The sequence below is a fragment of the Delphinus delphis genome, chromosome 17, assembly GCF_949987515.2.
Source record: "Delphinus delphis chromosome 17, mDelDel1.2, whole genome shotgun sequence".
NCBI lineage: Eukaryota > Metazoa > Chordata > Mammalia > Artiodactyla > Delphinidae > Delphinus > Delphinus delphis.
This window is the reverse complement of record NC_082699.1, coordinates 22,144,608-22,166,359: the sequence shown is the minus strand read 5'-3', so window position 1 is coordinate 22,166,359 and position 21,752 is coordinate 22,144,608. Positions and strand designations below refer to the sequence as shown.

The window sequence follows — 21,752 nt, the reverse complement described above, 5'->3', positions numbered from 1 at the left end:
GTAGAGAGGTAAATTCAAAAGATTAAAATCCAAATGATTATTTCAAAACTGAAATCCTTAATACTAAGGATAAACCAAAGCATTCTGCATTTACTAACATTATCTTGATGGTACATAAAATCATTTGACATATGTATATATTCTTTAGATGAAATTTATAAGTTAATCATTCTAAAAGGTTTCAAATTTTTTAAAGTTGAAATCTACAGTTCCCTCAAAATAGAGATGTGTTTCGTTAAGTGCCTATGAATAACTGTTAAATAATAATGTTAAAAGCGTATGAGGTGTGGTTAAAAAAATCAGCTAACCATTTTAAAAGGATAATATTCTATTTATGAAAGTCTGTTGTTGGAAAGAGCAACTAAAATAAGTGGGTTAATATAAAGATTTAATTTCACCAACTATACAGCCTGGGCTACCTGTTACCAGTAAAGAAGAAGTTGTGGTTGGATCATAACTGAATTCCCTTTCTGAAACTGTCAGAATCAAAGAAAGCTTGTAAACTATATGAGGTAATAATGGTAAAAGTATAGGCTTTGGAATTCAGATGAATCTGGATTCAAATTCCAACTGTTTCTGAACAACTCTGTGGTAGTGGCAATCTCTCTGAGTCCAAGTTCCCTCATTTATAAAATATGACCATCATTGCTTATCTTACAGAAAGTTAGATATATAAATTGTAATTTTTATAAACATTTGGCATAGTTGATGGTGGTAATACTACTATTACTACTATGGCTATTGCTACTACAAATTAACATTTATATAACAGTGCTTACTACGTTTGGTATAGTTACTTTTCTAATTGCCTTCATGTAAAACTCACTTAATCTTCAAAATAATCCTATGAAGTAGGAAGGATTAATAATTCCATTTTACAAAGGAGGCAACTGAGGCAAAGAGTAATTTACCCAAGGTGACAGACACAGTCAGTATGTTGCAGAACCAGGGGTAAGATGTTCAATACAGTGTTAATTCCCTCCCACTCTTTAGAAATTTAGTCAAATCTTTTCATTTCAGAGATAAGCAATGTTGTGTTATATGATCAAGTAGGATACTTTAAAAAATGCCTTTATATTGGAAGTTCTCAAACTGGCTGAAATTCTTCCTTTTCTACTTATACAGCAAAGTTGGAGAGAGTCTCCCAAAATTTTAAAGGGCTATCTCCAAAATACATGCAGGAAATAACAACATCTATTATTTTTCAAATGCCCATTACATGCCAAATATGATACCAGGTACTATGCATACTTTGCTTCTTTAATCTTCACAAAAATCTCAGAAGATATTATTCCCATTTTAAAGTTGAAGAAACTCATATTCAGAGATTAAGTGAAGTGCAAAGCTATTACATGGACAGAGTGTTTGAACTTGAATTTAGGTGGGTCTTATTACAAATCTTATATTCAATATGCAAGCCCATCCATGAGGTGTATTCTACTCTACTTTTATACAGCCTCTCTAGGGATGTTGTAGAACTATCACATGCCTTTTTAGGAACTCAATCTCTGAAAATTCATTGCCAAAGGATGGCAATTCCTCCAAGTAATAAGAGTTATAAGAGAATCAGGAAGGACACATTTCTTTTTTTGGGGGGCTCTAGAATAAAGTCTTGTTAGAAATCCTATCACCTTCATATAATATGTGTATGAGATATATAGATAATGCAAACAAACCCATGCATATACACACACAACTTCATTATCAATAGTTATTCAAATAATTAGAACATTTTAAAAATTAAGGAAAAATATAAGGTTATCAACTACAGCTTCCATTATTCAATGCCAATCGTGTACTTTTAGTAACATCTATGAAGTAGAATCGGAATGTTGAGAACCATTCTTAAGAGACTGGAGAACTAGAACCATTTTGAGCAGTACTTAAAACACGTTGCCCCAGTCTCACATGGTCAACACATTTTTCTTCCTGGCCAGAGTCTGAAAAGTGCTACCCATACTATGTATCTATAGTCTGCCTGCTGTAGTTCAAGCAATAACAAAGAGCGTTTAATTTTGGAACTGCACTTAATCTACCTCACTGCTAATCACTGTTTCTTTGAGATCTGCTTCAGAGGGTACAGAGAGCTAGAGTACAAAGAAAAAGGCTCAGGGCACAAATTTTTCCTTCTAGGATTTATCACTAACTACTTAAAAATAACACATGACGGCTGCTAACGCATCAAAGACTTTTCCCATCTTTGTTTTATTGTATATCTAGTTAAATTTATTATAATCTAGTGTTAAGAGAATGTAGTGGGCCTTGGTTTAAAATTTAACTAAGTAAACTCTATTTAACAACATATTTTTCAATGTTAATAAGTAGTTTAACTTATGAGACCCTAAGTTCATCATTTTAAGATGAGAGGGCTAGACTTGATTGGGGGCCCAAACTAGTAAACCTTGAAGGCCTGTGCAGGAGAGCTCCAAGACTGCCGCTGCCACTCTCGCCTCACTCAGTCTGCTCGGCCAGTACACAGAGGGGAGTGTGCTTGGCAGTGTCATAACCTTTGCCCTGTTTTATGTGGAATTTGTAACCATCTAACAAAAAGACTGAGGATCCTGGATTGAATGCTTTCTAAGATTTCTTTTTTCTCCAGCTTTTTTATAATAATTTATCGTCTGCTTAACTAAAAGATAATCCAACAGTGTTATATATGATGTAATATTCCCCGTATTCTTCTTTAAAAAATGTTACTCCTAAAAAAGAGCTTCATAAGAATAACAATTATTGAAGGTGACTCCTATTTCGACCCTCTAAAAATTAAAATTTAATGGAATAAAATGAAAGCTCTAAAAACAGATTTAGGACAATAGAAATGTTCATCAAAAATCAAAGTGTGATAAATCCTAGAAGAGTATTTAATACTTCTTGGCTTAAAAATGATTAAAATAAAAAAAAATTAAGTATAGGAATGTACAAATTTACAGTGTTCCGTTATATAAAGCCTTTAAGGAAATATCTGAAAAAGATTAATCAAACTGAGTTACAAATACTTACTTGTAAATGGGTAATAACTCATGTCTTTTGATGGCACTGTCTGATTTTGTATCACTGTCATGCAACCTTTGCACATTTCTTCCAGTTCGAAGTGGAGGGCCTAACTTGTCCATCTTACTATTAAAATATATAAAGGTGTACCCATAAGGAGAATGCTACTGTTTGTTTCTTTATATTAAAAAAAAATTTTTTAAGACATTATTCTGGTTCATCAGAAATCCAACCCCCAAGCTCTTAATTATCTGCCAGGGTAAGGACTAACGTCAAAAAAGAATCCTCAGATAGTTCATACAATGTCCATTATTAGATAAGAATATGCTGACTATGCAGGCCACCCTGCCAGTTTTGATAAATATCCTAACAAATCCCACACTTACACACAGCAGGGCAATGGAATCAATAAAAAAAAAAACTTTAGAAGGATTTGTTTCAAAGAAAATTTGTGAAGCCAGAGATGAACTGAAAGTTGTTAGTCTGGTAAATAAAGACAGATTTGACGTTTGTTCTTGTGGAGCTCACAAATAATCTAATTTTCCCCTTCCTTGAATCATAGAACCTTTCTCTGTTTTCTTCTTTATTATTTTATGATTTCCCCTACCTTTAAAAATTCCAAATATAAAATAATGAATCAAATAATGTATTTTTATCTTTATCCCTATCTGACTTTCTAACAAAGAATGACTATTTCTAAAATTTATCCAGAGAAATGTAAAACATGATCCTATGAAAATGTGGATGGCAATTCTAAAAATCACATGTAAAAATGTTAAGTGGTCATGCCATCTGAAGCTTACTAATTTTTTTTTAACCAGAAGTATAAAGGATTTCCAGCTAGTGAATAACAGAAAAACTACAGGCTTGCAAAGAACTCATTGTTTTACATCAACCAAATTATATTATCACCAACCAATATCCATTCATAGTAGGGAGCAGGGAAAATTAAATTAGGAAACTAGAACTATCTTAAATGACTACTGAATGACACATCACTGCTTGATAACTTAAAAAGTATCGGGCTTCCCTGGTGGCGCAGTGGTTGAGAGTCCGCCTGCCGATGCAGGGCACACGGGTTCGTGCCCCGGTCCAGGAAGATCCCACATGCCGCGGAGCGGCTGGGCCCGTGAGCCATGGCCACTGGGCCTGCGCGTCCGGAGCCTGTGCTCCGCAACGGGAGAGGCCACAACAGTTAGAGGCCCGCATACCGCAAAAAAAAAAAAAAAAAAAAGTATAGTTTTTTTAAAGGGATTTTTTTTTTTTTTTAACTCATTTAAACCCTGAGCACCTACTATGTATCAGGCACTGTGCTAAATTCTGGGGATATTGTGGCAAATAAGACAGACCTGATGCTTTGTTCTTACTAAGGAGTTTAGTGTCTAAAAAGAATTTGTTCATTCGTCTAGATAAGGGTCTCTAAGGAAGGACACATTTTATCCACTTTCTGTTCCTTCAGTATCCTATACATAGAAGGCATTTTGATGTAAAAGGTGATATTAATATTTTGCTGGTGGTGATACTTAAATTAGGTGTTTACATCATACTCCCAAAAACATTTTAAAGGATTTTTTAGATGCCTCCATTAAATATATGTATATATATCAAAATTTCTGAAATTTCTGAGACATTAGTCTCAGAACATTAATTCTGAGACTCTTGTCTCAGAATATTAATTTTATGGGCTTTATTTGTGAGAAATTACTGGAAAATTCACCTATTTCGAATTTTACTTAAGAAATCAGATTTCTCTTTAAATTACTTAATAACAATCAAAACATTATTGTTCCAAACAGTGTTTATCTCACAAAAGCCATCTGTGGATTTGGAAAAAGAAATAAAAAATCTTACTTTCTTCCTCAGAAAAAAGTTATTGCAATTAAAATTTTAGAAACATTTTAAAAATGAATTCCTCTAACATGATAAGAACTATTAAAATCTTATGTACGATAAAACAAAGGAGATGAGTAAAATCTAAAGGTAATTATCTAGTGGGAATATTACATATTTTCCATATATGAAAAAACTGCTAGTATTTTTCAGATTTTAAAAACATAATTAAAAGGCAGTTCCAATGATGATTTTACTGTACCACATACCTGTGTTATGAAATTCAACTCAATTGAAATATCTACCTATGTATATGTATGTGTGTGTTCAAATGTTACTTAGGCTAAATGTTAGCATATGTTGTTTTAAGCTCAAATCACTTGAACTTATGTTCCAGTAAAATCTGCTACTGTTATGCTGTTATTATCAAGGTCTAACTGTACAAAAATAAAATTTAAAAATTTCATAATGTAATCAAGATTATATAATACATAAATTTATACATAAAGTATTTTCTGTAATTTTTAATAAATATAATTTTATATAAATGAATTTATATATTTAAGTGTTTTTACATATAAATTTTGCTTACATATATATTTTAAATGCCGGGAAATAACAGTCAATGTTGGGCTAATTAAATACATTTTAAAATTATCCTGGGACCTAATTAAACTTAAAGGCTTTTGCACAGCAAAAGAAACCATTAACAAAACAAAAAGACAACCAACTGAATGGCAGAAAATATTTGCAAGTAATACGACCCTTAAGGGGTTAATATCCAAAATATAAACAGCTCATACAACTCAACATTAAAAAAAACGAACAAAAGACCTGAATAGACGTTTTTCCAAAGACACCTACAGATGGCCAACAGGCACATGAAAAGATGCTCATCATTGTTAATCATCAGAGAAATGCAAATCAAAACCACAATGAGCTATCAAAACTTACACCTGTCAGAAAGGCTACCATCAAAACGACCGCAAACAACAAACGTTGGTGAGGATGTGGAGAAAAGGGAGCCCTTGTACACTACTGGTGAAAATGTAAACTGGTGCAGCTATTGTGGAAAACGGTAAGGAGGTTTCTCAAAAAACTAAAAATAGAACTACCATATGGCCCAGTAATTCCACTCCTGGGTACAGATCCAAAAAAAAACACTAATTCAAAAGGATACATGCACCCAATGTTCATAGTGCCATTACTTACAATTGCCAAGATATGGAAGCAACCTAAGTGCCCATCAACAGATGAATGGATAAAGAAGATGTGATATATACATATATATGTACATATATACACACACACACAATGAATACATACACATACACACACACACACACACACACAAACACAAACACACACACACACACACACACACACACACACACACACACACACACACACACCGGAATACTATACAGCCTTAAAAAAGAAATGAAATTTTGCCATTTGCAACAATATGGATGGACTTGGAGGGTATTATTATGCTAAGTGAACATAAGTCAGAGAAAGACAAATACTGTATGGTATCACTTATATGTGGAATCTAAAAAATAAAATAAAATAGTGAATATAACATAAAAGAAACAGACTCACAGATATAGAGAAAAAGCTAGTGGTTACCAGTGCGGAGATGGAAGGAGGGAGGGAGAGTTTGGGGCAAGAGATTAAGAGGTTCCAACTACCATGTATAAAATAAACAGGCTACAAGGATATACTGAACAACACAAGGAATACAGCCAATATTTTATAAGAACTATAAATGGATTATAACCTTAAAAACTGTGAATCACTATGTTGCACACCTGAAACATATAATACTGTACATCAACTATACTTCAATAAAAAATTTAAAAGGTAAAATTATCAGTTTATGAAAGAAGACCTTTCAAATACTTAAACGGTTCCCTAAACTGACTCGGATCCAGACCATATACCATCTTCATATTTACTTCAGTGAACAAGAACACTTCTTTGCTCACGTCTCCTTTTCTATTAAACCCCTTCTTTTCTGTCCCTATACCTTCAGTAGCACTAAAGATAAGTCAAAGCAGGAACAAGATAAAGGGATATTTGAAAAGAAACTGAAATCTTTGCAAAAGTAGTGACATATTTTCAAAAGCAATTTAAAGTTTTAAACCCAACTGATTGCTCTTTGGTCAAAGTTCCTTCCTTCTCTATGTCTTTCTTGGTCTTGCACACCATCAGTAACTGACTTAAGGAAGTGAATAAAACAAGTAAAGGAACCAGGAGTTCTCTATTACATGTTTGGCCTGCCCTCAGGGGCCTTAGATGTTTCAAGTTATGAAAAAAAAAAATCACCTTTGTTGATTTTAATATTGAATTTATACATCTATCTACATTGGGGGTTACTTTGTTAATAAATTTTGAAAAAGTACAATGAGAAATCTACTTTATAATGTATTTTTACATTATTTACAAAGTTTGAGAAATTTCAATTTGATAGTAATAATTATGGACTATCAATATCAATGTTTTTAGAGTGCCTCTATGCTATTTTTCTTTTAAAGGGTCCAATTCAGTAATGACAGTGATACACCCAAGGTCTGAAAGAAATTAAGGCAGGAATAAACAAATCCATTCAGCAGTAAAAGAAGTCTTGCTACTGCTAAGGAAAAAAAAGGAAGGTATTTTGAAGCCAAGCAAGCACATCTACACAGGGTAAATCTGGTGCAGAATAAGCAATTCTACACATAACGTAGAATCCCATACGAAATTCAAGGATATGTCCTGAAATTGGCACCTAGATTTGGTCAGAATCAACATGAAAGTGTATTTTTAATCCCTTATTGTTCTTTCAATTCAACCACAGTAATGTGTTTGAATGGATTAATAAAAGGTTTTTTTAAAAAAACCCTTTGGTTCACGGGAACACTAATCTTTGGCCTAACTTCCTAGATATTCCACATGACTTAAAAACAGTTCCATCCTTGGGAATAAATGAAGAATCCTTAAAACCCATACCTTCAAATTATAAATATCTAATTCCTATGATAACTCGCTCATTCAGAAAAAAAGGGAGTGGCAAACTTTTCCTGTAAAAAGCCAGACAGTAAGTATTTTAGGCTTTGTAAGCCACACCATCTCTGTCACACTCAACTTTGTCACTGTAGCATGAATGCAGCCACCGACAATATATAAACAATTGGGTGTGGCAATGTTCCAATAAAAACAATTGTTGGGGGCTTCCCTGGTGGCGCAGTGGTTGAGAGTCCGCCTGCCGATGCAGGGGACACGGGTTTGTGCCCCGGTCTGGGAAGATCCCACATGCCGCGGGGCCGCTAGGCCCGTGAGCCATGGCCGCTGAGCCTGCGCGTCTGGAGCCTGTGCTCCGCAACGGGAGAGGCCACAACAGTGAGAGGCCCGCGTACTGGAAAAAAAAAAAAAAAGAAAAAGTACAAAAAGATCACCTGCTCTAAAATATCAAAATTCAATACATGAGAGCATGCCAGTATTTTAAGATTTTGAAAATCTAAATGAAAGGCAGATTTCAATGATGATCTTTAAAATTTTACTATAGTTATGATAAATATCACTAGATTATCCTGTATTCCTAGACAAAAACACTTAACTTTTTGTCAAGCTAATACATTTCTATAGATGATAAACTCTTCAATTTTGACCTAGACTTTTTAAAAGGACTATCTCTAGTTGCATGTAACTGCTATGATATCATTAGTATATCTAGAAAGGAACAATACTTTGGCAGGCTTTCCAAATATTCATAGCTGAATGAGCATTTTAAAAAATATTTGGCAACAGTATCAATCTATTTCTAATTTGAGACAAACTTTAACCTAGGGAAGGTCCTTGTTTATTGTTGATACCATTAGAATGAACCCTTAGAAAATAAGCCACTCAGTCCTGTACGACTGTAACAAAGCAGAATAGATAAAATAAAAAAAATGATGTCTGAAATAATTTGGGGAAAAAATTTATCAAGTGGTATTTTGTATCTTTGTAGACATCTATAGCTCTGATAATTTGAGGCACTCAAAGTTTTGAAATCTGTCATAAAATTAATGACAAATTAATTTTAATCCTAAACTCATCAATCCTATATAGATAATGTAGTATCTCAATTCCATGGCAAAGTGAGCTTCCCTAGTCCAACAGCCTAAATCATTGTTATCCACAAAAGAAGCCAAACTCTGAAATTCTAGGTTGTGGCATTTCTATATCAATATTAAAAGACAGAGAAATTCAGAAAAATCTAAATAATGGTCCACACAAACCACACACATCAAAAGATTGGCTTATAAGAAAAGCCTGCTTCCACTCATACAAAAATATACTTAAAAACTAGACATTTGGGCTTCCCTGGTGGCACAGTGGTTGAGAGTCCGCCTGCCGATGCAGGGCACACGGGTTCGTGCCCCGGTCTGGGAAGATCCCACATGCCGCGGAGCGGCTGGGCCCGTGAGCCATGGCCGCTGAGCCTGCGCATCCGGAGCCTGTGCTCCGCAACGGGAGAGGCCGCAACAGTGAGAGGCCCGCGTACCACAAAAAAAAAGAAAAAAAAACCTAGACATTTATTTCTCACTTTTGTTAATATAAAGTATGAGAAACTAATTTCTTTTTTTTTTTATTAAAAAGTGCTCCTTACATGCATTCTGTTTCTCTAGTTTTACCACATCTATTACATTATATCTCAAAGTAAACTCCTGTTTTTCAGAGTAACTGAACAGAAGTAAATCTTTGAAATTTGACACTTTATCTATTGAAAATTATCAGCTGAAGTATTCATTTAAGCTAGTAATTAACCATTAAGAAAAAACAATTCTCAAGACATGACTATGTAAACTCTCTGATACAATTCAAGCATGGCAATATTTATTTAAAAGCTCTGTGTTTCATCATACGTCTAAAATCTCTAGGAGTAAAGAAAATCATCTTTTAGCTAAGAAAAAAATTTTCTATCAGGGGTATGTTTTGCTTAAATAAAAATTCTGTTTAAATCAGTCAACCCACAGGTTGTCTAGAATTATCAAACATATGAGAATTTTTCCAAGTAAAAAGATAAATTTTTCTGTGGTATGACTCCAATATATGCTAAACATTACAGACCACTGATATGTATGATTAAAGCTGACCACAATAAAGATTATATATACCAGGCTCTAAATAATCAAGCCACTAAAACGACTCATTTTACTAATCTCAGAAGGGTGCTCAACTGCTTGAACATCACAGCTAGTCAGATGTCTTAATTCTATCTTTACTCAATCCTGAATTATCTGTGTCAATAAAAATGATTATTATCATATAAACCTCTAGTAATTTTCTTACCACTACCAGACCATGATTCTGTGATGGGTCAAAAAATTGACAAATGAGGAATTTATTGATTCACTATTTTTTTCATATATTCACCAAAAATTTGTGTGCCTATATGCCAAGCATTATACTATTTACATTTTGTAGTTATATCTGTAAGCAAAGCAGACACAGGGCTTTGCTATCACAGAGCTTATAATCCAGTAAGGGCAAGAGACAAATCATTACCTCAATAATCTAAAAAACATAACCAGCTGTGCCACTAAATAGTCATGAAGGATTCTAGTCAATATAGTAATACAGTAATGTTCCAGTTAATACAGTAATATATTGATCAGAAGTACACATCACCACTCTCCTTCCAGTAGTTGGAAACAACGCCGTTAACACATAAGGATCATATATAAAATTGGGATTTAAACAGTTATGTTTAACAGTTTAATATAATATGGGACCACCAAAAATTTTAAATCTTTATAGCACTGTAGCAGCACATAACTTATAAAATTCTTGTGCCTAAAGCCTTTGCTAGTTAGTAAAAAATTTTCTCCTAAAGATAAATAAATGTTGGTCAGATTTTCTTAGATCATCTAGGTGTAAGGTGTAAGCAGTCACAGAAAGTTGTCAGAGCAAGACAGAGAAAAGAGATATGCACAAAGTCATATAGGTATTTAGGGGCAAAGTAGGATCTAGAAGCCTAGCTTTCTAATCCAAAGTCAGTAACCCTTTTCATCTTACCAGCCAGCTTCACATGTCCTCTTTTAAAAACGGTGTCAGTACAACTTAATAGTGTCAACTGATAAAATTACCAGTATGAAAGGAAAGGTACTAAAAAACTACCAGCCTTTAATTCATAATCAACTAAATGAAACTACTGTTTGTAAAGTTAAAAGATATTGCTATGTCTATACTTCAGTTAAATATCTAGTGGGTCAACTCAGCAGAGAAGCAAAACAAACAAACAAACAAAAATCGATTAGTTTTTTTAGCACTGGAAGATGAGCTTTTTACTTTTCAACCACCTGTCCTACTGATAACCTGTCTCTTTCTTAAGGATAGCCCGTCTCTTCTTTTTGGAAGCACAACAAAGAGGAAAGACATTTAACTAATCAGATCTCGTTCTTTTTCTACAATAATTACATTAAACTCTTTTTAGGTCTTACACTTTCTATGTAGTCCAAATTAGGAAACAAAAGGCAGTTAGTCTCTATGGATAGATACAATCATATATATTTCCTACATAAAAACCAAAGTGAGAACCTAGATCTGAAAATAATGTACGCTATGTTTCCTAAATCAACTTTATCAGTATGTGTAAAGATAAAGAATAAGGCTGCATTGCCAAAGATAATCATATGGCAATTTCTTAATTTTCTAGTTTATCAAAATGGAAAATGAGTTTCTGTTGGAATAGAAAGACTTCTATTAAAAATTCTAGTGTTATCAACAAATTTTCCCAGATTAAAATAATTGTTGAAAGCTTAATTATGCTACTTTATTAAAAGCCATGTATATAAAACCACAGAAAGACAAAAAGTATTTTAAAATTATTAAATTTTTATAGCTTCTATCAAAGTATACATGGAATTTGTATCCCACATACTTCTCTTATAATAGCAGGATCATCTTTTTAAAATTTATATATATTTTATGATTGTATAATATTCTTTTGTAGATTTTCACAATTTGCTATTCAAACAAAGCTAGACATTTGGGTGATTTTTTTTTTTTTTACTTTATAGAAAAAACATGAAAAGAGACCAGTGTTTACTGCCAAAGAGACTCCAATTTGTATCCTGCTTCCAACTCTTAACAGCTGTGTAGCTTTGAGCAAATTACTCTGCTTCTCTGATCCTCTCATCCTATGGCAGTGGGTAGTTTTAATAAAAATAATGTAAAATGTCTAGCACAGTGCCTGATACATGCTTAAAAAATAATGATTATAAAAATCTATCATATTTTAAGTGATTTCCTTAGACTAGATTCCCAGAAATAAAATTATTCAATCGAAGATATGAATGTTTTTAAGACTCTTGATAAATGCCACCAGATTTTCTTCCTAACTGGTTATACTAATTTAGATTCTCAATAGCAGTGTGTGAGCTCCTGATGAGCAATATGTTAAAAGACAAACTTAGAAATTAAGAATAATGAAAAAGCCAATTACCTAAACAAAATAAAACCTTAGTATCGTGTGTGTATATATATGTATGTATGTATCACTAATAAATTAAATTCAATGTAGACTTACCCTACATGAGGGACTGCTATCCCTTTATGGGAGGGAGACAAGGTCTGAAGTTTGCTTCCCAAAGAGCTGCTAACTGAAGACACTTTACCTGAAGGAACACCTTATAATAAAAAAGATATTAGTTTTAACGACAGTCTGAAAAACAAAAATCACATAAAACAGAGCATCTGACAAGGAAAACAGTTTATTTATTTATTGCTTTAGTGGCAATAAATCTTTGTGGCAAAATAACAAAATGAGTCATCAAATAAGAAAAAAAAATTAAATAAAATTTCCAGGGAACAACATACACATCCTTCATTTATAATTTCTGTATTTCTTTCTTACAATTTATATACAAATAAAGATACACTTCAGTAATCAATATTTCCTTCAAATCATTAAATATTTGTCTACTAAGGATAACTGTCAAGTTCAGAGAGGGATAGGTAGAAATGAGGGGAAAAATACTGTGGTCAAAGAATCAAGAGAAGAACTTGGTTGACTATTCTCAAGAGATGATATATCACTACAACACTGAGGGTAGACATATAGCTTAAAAAAAAAAAAAAAGGACTATAAAATACCTAAAGTAGAAGCTACTGAAAGTTACTTTATTTCTAAACCAAAATAATTACTTATCCTCCACATCTCATCCTAATTATAAATCTATTTTGAATAATCCAGAACAGAATACTATATTCATTTCCTTTTGTACCAACACTGTTAAAAGAAAAAAAAAATCAAGTTATTTTATGGATCTCATTACCTACAACAGTTTTGCTAGTGCCACTTGGCTGTGGTAATCGTGAAGATCCTGATGAGGTGGCTCCAGGAGAACTGGACTTTTTAAGTGCAGGAGGCTTATACTAAAATAATGAAAATAAAATATTTGATCATCATCACTCTTTGATTATGGATTGTAAACCAGTATTTCAAAAGCATACATTACCTTAAATGAGCAATCTCTTTATTAGTTCCTGAATTATCCAAATTTAGAAAGTGTAGGTTAAAATATATCACCTCACAGAGAGGTTTCCCAAAATATGTTTCTTCTCAAAACTGGAGTACTAAAAGTTTGGCTCAGATGTTGTACTGCTAAAATAAACTAAGAGCAACTTTTCCTCATTCAAAGAAAACAAAATGGATGAAATGGAAAAAAAATTTCCTCAATGTTAAGATTTTTTTTTTTTTTGCGGTACGCGGGCCTCTCACTGCTGTGGCCTCTCCCGTTACGGAGCACAGGCTCCAGACGCGCAGGCTCAGCGGCCCTGGCTCACGGGCCCAGCCGCTCCGCGGCATGTGGGATCTTCCCGGACTGGGGCACGATCCCGTGACCCCTGCATCAGCAGGCAGACCCCCAACTACTGCGCCACCAGGGAAGCCCTCAATGTTAAGATTTTAAATGCCAACCATAATAACAGAAAAACTTCGAAACACCCAATGATGCTCACTCAGTGGTGTAGCTTTAAAGGTCAATATTCTTACATGTTCCTGGGTATGGTTTTATATTTCATATATATAATCCAGTCATATTTCTTACTGATAAAAATTCATAAGAGTACCTATCAGTCTGAACAAGTTTTACAATAGCTGCTTAATGGATTATTGCCCCAGTGTGGAGAGAAAGAGCTAATTCTGGCTTTATTAACCTCACCAGACCATGTTAGATGAATGGGATGTGGGCTGAGAAAGATAGGGTATTTTAGCTTATCTCGTTTATTCTCATTTTTTCTCTCTTCTCTAGAGATATCACCGTTAATTTTATTTTACTGTCTCTTACTTGAGCCAAATTTTGCTCTGTTACTGAATTTAAAAGAATCTTATTGAACACCCACTCCAAGATAAAGAAGTGAATTTGCCCAGGGTTACACCCCAACTTAACAATAAAATAGGAATTAAGACTCATGCCACCTTAGTTCTAGCCCTATACTCCAACTATAAGGTGATTACTTGCATGTATGTGTACTTGAGCCCAATGCATTATTTAGATTGCTTTGGACTTAATGAGAAAAATTGTTTTTAAACCTAATTTTCAAAAATCAAATCACATTTATAACCTATAATCAGTATAAAATTTAAGATGTGCTTGCTACTAATGAAAACTGCTAAGCACAAATTTTGAACTCAAATATTATCTCTCTTCAAAATTCAGTATCTGACCTTTTGCAAAAACAAATCTTGGTAAAATGGTCTCTCTCTCTCTCTCTCTCTCTCTCTCACACACACACACACACACACACACAGACAAATAACATGGACATTTGGCAGTATAATGCCAGAAACTGCAATTTCTTAAGCACTTGGCAACTAGAAAACCTTCGATAACTGTCTGTCAAATGAACAAATGACTAGGAGACCTTGGAGATGAGCCATATAAATATACTGTTTCTTTGAAAACCTAAGGGGTATTTCTGGTTAGTGTCAGTCTCTCCTACTAAAATACCAATGCTAATGAAGACATTAGGCAAGATTTTAAAACTAACAATATGGAAAAAAAGACCTAACAAAGATTTGTCAAAATATTAGAGGCATGTCTACTAAAAATAGGGTTAATAAAATTGGATTAAGAAACAGGATTGGTGACCCGCTCATACTGTGCTAATTACCAAAAACAGAGCAAAATGATTAGCATTAATAAAAGATACTGGTATAGCTTATTACACATTGAGAGGTCAAATTTTAGGCAGGAAGGGCCCTGGCAGCATTATATACCGGTACTAGAAATTTTTATTCACATATTAGGAATTACTATTATTAATGAATGGCTTACAAACAGAAAAAGGCAGAATATTCCTTTCAAAAGGTGCTTTGTTTTTCCCCTCCGTAGAGACCTCCTACTATTTTACTCAATTTTTTGGTTAGATCTGAGATGACCAGAAGCTAGCCCAACTTTATCTATCTCCTATAATATTTCCTATTACTTTCAACCAAAACTAGTCACGTTAGTTTCCTTACTGAATCCTCATACCACTCTGAATGCCTCTTGTTTAAAACATATTCACCTGTCTCTCAGTAACTTGCTGTTCCCCTGGCCTAGATAATATGACTCCTTCCTTACTGACCTGTATTTTATCTATTCTACAACATCAAGCTGAAATTCTACTGGTAGGCTTTCAGGATGACTCTAGCTAGCAACCATTTTGTATAAAATTACTTTAATGATCAAAAGAACAAACTCTGATTTTATAGTTATACTCAATACATATTTCATTCGCCATATAAGTATTTGTTAGGTGATTATTTCATGTGTTTTTATACAGATCACAAATCTAATAAATTGTGTTAGTAACATATTTATATTTACGAAGACTTTTTATTGAAACTGGAAAAAGCTTACAGAACGTGGAGGATGTTCATTTCTGATAAAATGGTAAAAGGTACTATTTGTACCAACCCTTCAACTAAAAAATTTTAAATGCTCAGGAAAGTATAAAAAATCATTTTAAAAGCACTGAATGTCAGATGAGAGGAAAAAGAACTGCCAGGCCAACACCACGTGCTATTGTAACAGGGTCTGGCCATCACATGCTTTATGATTATGCATTACTAGATGGTACAGCAAACTAAAGCCAGTAATTTAATTTAATATGTCTCCAGACTGGTAGATACCTGGAATAAACAAGTACAAATTTTCTCTGAAAAAGGCACTTCACAAGATTAATCCTTGAGAATAACATTTTAAGGGCAACAGCAGAAAATGGTCGATAATAATTACAAACATAATAAGGAACCACAAATGAAAAAAGAAAGCAAGAACATATCCATAAAGGTCACATGATGTAACAATTATCAGACACATAACATAAAACAATTATGCTTACTACATTCAAAGATATAAAAGACAACTTTGAAAATATCAACAGGAAATTGGAAACTATAGAAAGTAACATAGAAAATTAGAAGAAGAAATTAAAAATAAAATAACAGATTACAAATTCAATGGTGGAGAAATGAAGCAGCTGTATAATCCTCCTATAGATAATCTATAATCCTCCTTATAGATACAGATATAATCCTCCTATAGATTTAAAAAAAGGATTTTAAGAGATTGGAAATCATCCAAAAGCAGTCCTTCTGGAAACTGTGTATCTCTGGGTTTAATTTCAGGAAATGAGAAAGAGAAGGGAAGCGGAAGGGAAGGGGAAAGGGGAGACAAGAAAAGGAAAATGAATACAGGAAAGTATGACCCATATTCAGCAAAAAAAGTCAACAGAAACTGACTTCAAGTGGGCACAGGTGTGTAAGACTTTGTAATTAAGAATTTCAAAACAGTTATTAAAAATATGTTCAAAAAGTAAAGGAACATATACACAAGAATTAAAGGGAAATATGGTAACAGTGAATGAACAATATAGGGAATCTCAACAGAGAAATGAATGTAAAATATATGCATTTTTTCAGATAACCAAAAACAGAGAATTCATTGCCAGCAGATCTGTACTATTAGAAGGCTAAAGAAACTTATTCGGGCTGAAGGAAAATGACTAAATATAGCAACAGAGATTTATAAGAGGAAATGAAGAGGTCTGGAAATGATAATATGTGAGTAAATATAAAATGCAGAGTATATACATGTATGCATAAATATATATAGTGTGTGTGCCTATATACGTATAAATTTATGTTCACATATTATTTTCTCCTAATTTCTTTAAAAGACAGATTTTAAAGCAGTAAGTATAACACTTATAACAATACGCATCAAGAGTATTGATGGCTTTATAATGTCTACAGAGTTTTACATATATACAACAACAGCACTAAGATTGGTGAGAGGTATATAAACATATCAATAGACAGGGTTAAGTTAAAGATGCATTTTGTTATTCCTAGAGTAACAATTTTAAAAAATACAGAGACTTATGGCTAGAAAGCCAATAGAGAAAATAAAATGTCTTCTACTAAAACAAGAGAGGCAAGGAAGAAGTAACAGAGGAATAAAAACAAAAATAAAGACAAAATAGAAAATAGCAACATAGCAGACCTAAACACAAACATATCAATGATCACATTAAGTGTAAATGCCAAAACACTTCAACAAACAGGTTGAGGTTGTCAGATGGATTAAAGAAAACTATAGGCTGTCTACAGAAGATGCAAATCTACAAATTTAAGTTAAAGAATAGAAGGAAAATTAGGATAATTAAGCTGAAACAGCTATGTTATCGATGAAACAAATTTCAACACAAGGAATGTCACTAAAGACAAAAAGGGACACTCCATATGATAAAAGAATCAATAAATACAGAAGATATTACATTTGTAAATGTAAAACACGTTTAATAAGAGAAATTCAAAATACTTGAAGCAAAAACTGGCAAAATTAATGAGACAGAAAAGCTCACAAAGATTTTAACACATTTCTTAGTAACTGATGGAATAAAAAGAACATGGAAGATCTGAATGAAGCTACCAGCCATCTTACCTGACTGACATTTATAAAACTTTATACCCAACAACTGCAGAATACACTCTGCTTTTCATATGCCACAGAACATTCATTAAGAGACCACATGCTAGGCAATTAAACAAATCCCAATAAGATAAAAATCTTACCAAGTACATTCTCAGACCAGAACAGAATTAAAACAACAACAACAAAACATCTAGAACAGCTCCAAACACAGTTGGCCCTCTGTATCCACGGGTTCTATATCCACTGGTTCCACATTTACAGGTTCCGAATCCATGGATTCAACTAACCACAGGTCAAAAAAAATTCCAAAAAGTTCCAAAAAGCAAAACTTGAATTTGCCACATGCACACAACTATTTACATATCATTTATACTGTATTTACAACTATTTACATAGCATTTACATTGTATTAGATATTACAGGTAATCTAGCGATGATCTGATTAAAATATGTGGGAAGGATGTAGGTTATATGCAAACACTATGCAATTTTACATTAGGGACTTATCCTTGGTGGGGCAGGGAGCATGGGGTGGGGTTCCTGGAACCAGTCCTCCAAAGATACCAAGGGATGACTGTATCTGGAAGTAAATGACTCATATTTGACTAGACTTTGAGTAAAATAAGTCACAAATTTAAAAATATTTTGAACTGAATAAGAAAAAAAAAACACATTCAGATTTTTGAGATGTAGCTAAAGCAATGCTAGAGCAATAAAACCAAAAGCTGTTTCTCTGAAAAGATACAATGAAATCAATAAATCTCTAAACAGAATAATCAAGGGAAAAAAACTAACCAGAGGGAAAAAAAGAGAATACAAAATACCTGTATTAGGAATGAAAAAGAGGATATCACAACATATTTCTACGTTAAGAAGTTAACACCTTAGGTCAATAAATCCAATTACACAAATTACTTAAGAGATACAAATTGCCCAAACTGACACCAAGAAGAAATGAAAATCTGAACAGCTTTGTATCTACCCAAGAAAATGATGTCGATGAAAAGCTCTGAAAAAAAGAAAAACCCATACCTAGATGGCTTCACTGGTGAATTTTAGCAAACATACACAATAGGAATAATACCATTACTGTAAAAGTCTACAAAAAAAGAATTTACAAACTCTTTCAGGAAATGGAGGAGGAAATAACTGCAAATCCATATGAGGCTAGCATTACCCTGATACCAAGACCAGCTAAAAACATCAAACGAAGAGAACTACACACCAATATTTCTCACAAGCATAGAGGCAATAATTCTAAATTTTAGCATATCAAATCCAATAATTTATAAAAAGAGCAATAATTCATAACAAAATAGAATTTATTCATAGAATGCAAAGTTGGTTTAACATCTGAAAATAAATAAGTGCAATTCATCACATTAACAGAGTAACAGAAAAACTATGGTATTTCAATAGATAAAGAGCGTTTGACAGAATGCAAAATGCATTCTCAGTTTAAAAAAGAACTCTCAGCAATTAGAAGAGAACTTTCTCAGCCTGACAAAGGGCATTAACAAAAATCCACAGCAATATCGTACTCAATGGTGAAAAACTGAATGGTTTTCACCTAAGAACAGGAAGAAAGCAACTCTCTTTCACAACTTTTACTCAACACTGGACTGAAAATTCTAGCTAGTGTAATAAATTATTACAGGGAGAAAAAGGCATAGAGATTGACGAGAAGGTAGTAAAACTGTCCTTATTTACAGATGACATGATTATGTACATAGAAAAACCCTATGATATCTACAATAAGCTATTATAATAAGTGAATTTAACAAAATAGTAGGGTGCAAGATTAGAAACAATGTCAAGATCAAACAAGATAAGGAAAACACTCTTGAAATAAATTTTGTTTTTCATCGTAAGAAAAAAAATTAGGTAATCGTGTATGATGATGGACGTTAACTAGACATTGTGGTGATCACTTTGTAATATAAACAAATATTGAGTCATTAGGTTGTACACCTGAAACTAATATAATGTTCTACATCAATTATATTCAATTAAAAAAAGAACACCTAAATAAGCAAGAAATATAACAAATTCATGGACTGGACAATTCAATATTAAGATGTTAATTTTCCCCAAATGATTTATATATTTAATGTATTTCAATCAAGCACTAGTAGACTTTTTTGGTAGAAACTAGCAAAACAAAAAAATTTATATAAAATGTAAACAACCTAGAATAACCAAAGTAATTTTAAAAAGAAAAAACAAGTTGAAGAATTTAGACTACATGATTTTAAGGCTTATATGGTATAATATTTAGTATGGCAATAGTGTGGTATTGATAAAAGAACAGACATACAGATGAATGGAACAGAACAGTATGTCCTGAAATAGAACTAAAAATATACATTCAACTGATGATCAAACAAGGTGCTTAGGCAAATTCATTGGGTAAAGAAGTCTTTTCAACAAATGGTGCCGAAACAACAGATTATCCATATAGAAAAAAATGAACAATTGCCCTTTACTTCACATCATACAAATATTAGCTTGAAATAATCCACAGATCTAAATGTAAGAGCTAAAACTATAAAATTTCTAGAAGATAAAGGAGAAAAATCTTTGCAAGCTTGGTAAGGGTAAAGATTCCTTAGAACCAAGAAGAAAAAAAAGTCATAAAAGAAATAATTTATAAATTAGACTTTATCAAAGTTTTAAGCTTTTGCTTTTCAAAAGCCATCCTTAAAAAAAAAGCCAAGACACAGAAGGGAAGAAAATATTGTTAATACACATTTGAGAAAAGACTGAGAATATTTAACACATGCTTTCATTCAATAAGAGAACCTAAAAAAAGGACCAGAAAAACCTTCCAGATACTTCACAGAAAACACAAATGACCAATAAGAACACAAAATGAGGGCTTCCCTGGTGGCGCAGTGGTTGAGAGTCCGCCTGCCAATGCGGGGGACGCGGGTTCGTGCCCCGGTCCGGGAAGATCCCACATGCCGCAGAGCGGCTGGGCCCGTGAGCCATGGCCGCTGAGCCTGCGCATCCGGACCCTGTGCTCCGCAACGGGAGAGGCCACAACAGTGAGAGGCCTGCGTACCGCAAAAAAAAAAAAAAAAAAAAAAAGAATATACAAGGGAGAAAAGACAGTCTGTTTAGTTAAGTGGTGCTGAGAAAACTGGATGGCTACATACAAAAGAATGATTATAACATTTCCTCAAACCATATACAAAGATAAACTCAGAATGGATTAAGGACCTAAATGTAAGACTAGAAACCATAAAATTCCTAGAAAACAGGCAGAACACTCTTTGACGTAAGGCATAGCAATATTTTTTTTAGATATGCCTACTAAGGCAAAGGAAATAAATGAAAAAATAAGTGAATGGGACCTAATTAAACCTAAGAGCTTTTGCATCGCCAAGGGAAACCACTGACAAAACAAAAAGACTACCTACTGAGTGGGAGAAAATCATTTGCAAATGATGTGACTGATAAGGGATTAATATCCAAAATTTATAAACAGCTCATACAACTCAACATGAAGAAAACAAACAACCCAACTAAAAAATGGGCAGAAGAGCACTTCCCTGGTGGCGCAGTGGTTGAGAGCCCGCCTGCCGATGCAGGGGACACGGATTCGTGCCCTGGTCTGGGAAGATCCCACATGCCATGGAGCGGCTAGGCCCGTGAGCCATGGACACTGAGCCTGCGCGTCCAGAGCCTGTGCTCCGCGACGGGAGAGGCCACAGCAGTGAGAGGCCCACGTACCGGAAAAAAAAAAAAAAAAAAAAAAAAAAATGGGCAGAAGACCTAAATAGACATTTTTCCAAAGAAGACAGAGATGGCCAACAGACACATGAAAAAATGCTCAACACTGCTAATTATCAGAGAAATGCAAACCAAAACTACAGTGAGGTATCACCTCACTCCAGTCAGAATGGCTATCATCAAAAAGTCTACAAATAATAAATGCTGGAGAGAGTGGAGAAAAAGGAAACCTCCTACGCTGTT

The 21,752-nt window shown here is 33.5% G+C and overlaps 1 protein-coding gene across 3 annotated transcripts in view; it reads right to left on the bottom strand.

Annotated features, from left to right (window-relative positions):
- The window catches only part of ZC2HC1A (zinc finger C2HC-type containing 1A), a 60,036-nt gene that overhangs the window by 9,683 nt on the left and 28,601 nt on the right, over window positions 1-21,752 (bottom strand). For 2 of the 3 annotated variants that reach the window (XM_059994799.1, XM_059994801.1), the window contains exons 6-8: window positions 13,125-13,224; window positions 12,377-12,476; window positions 3,001-3,117 (exon numbers count right to left, since the gene is read on the bottom strand). In XM_059994799.1, the coding sequence (XP_059850782.1) occupies window positions 3,001-3,117; window positions 12,377-12,476; window positions 13,125-13,224 (317 nt within the window). The remainder of the gene's footprint in view (window positions 1-3,000; window positions 3,118-12,376; window positions 12,477-13,124; window positions 13,225-21,752) is intronic. The other variant, XM_059994800.1, reaches the window with a different exon arrangement.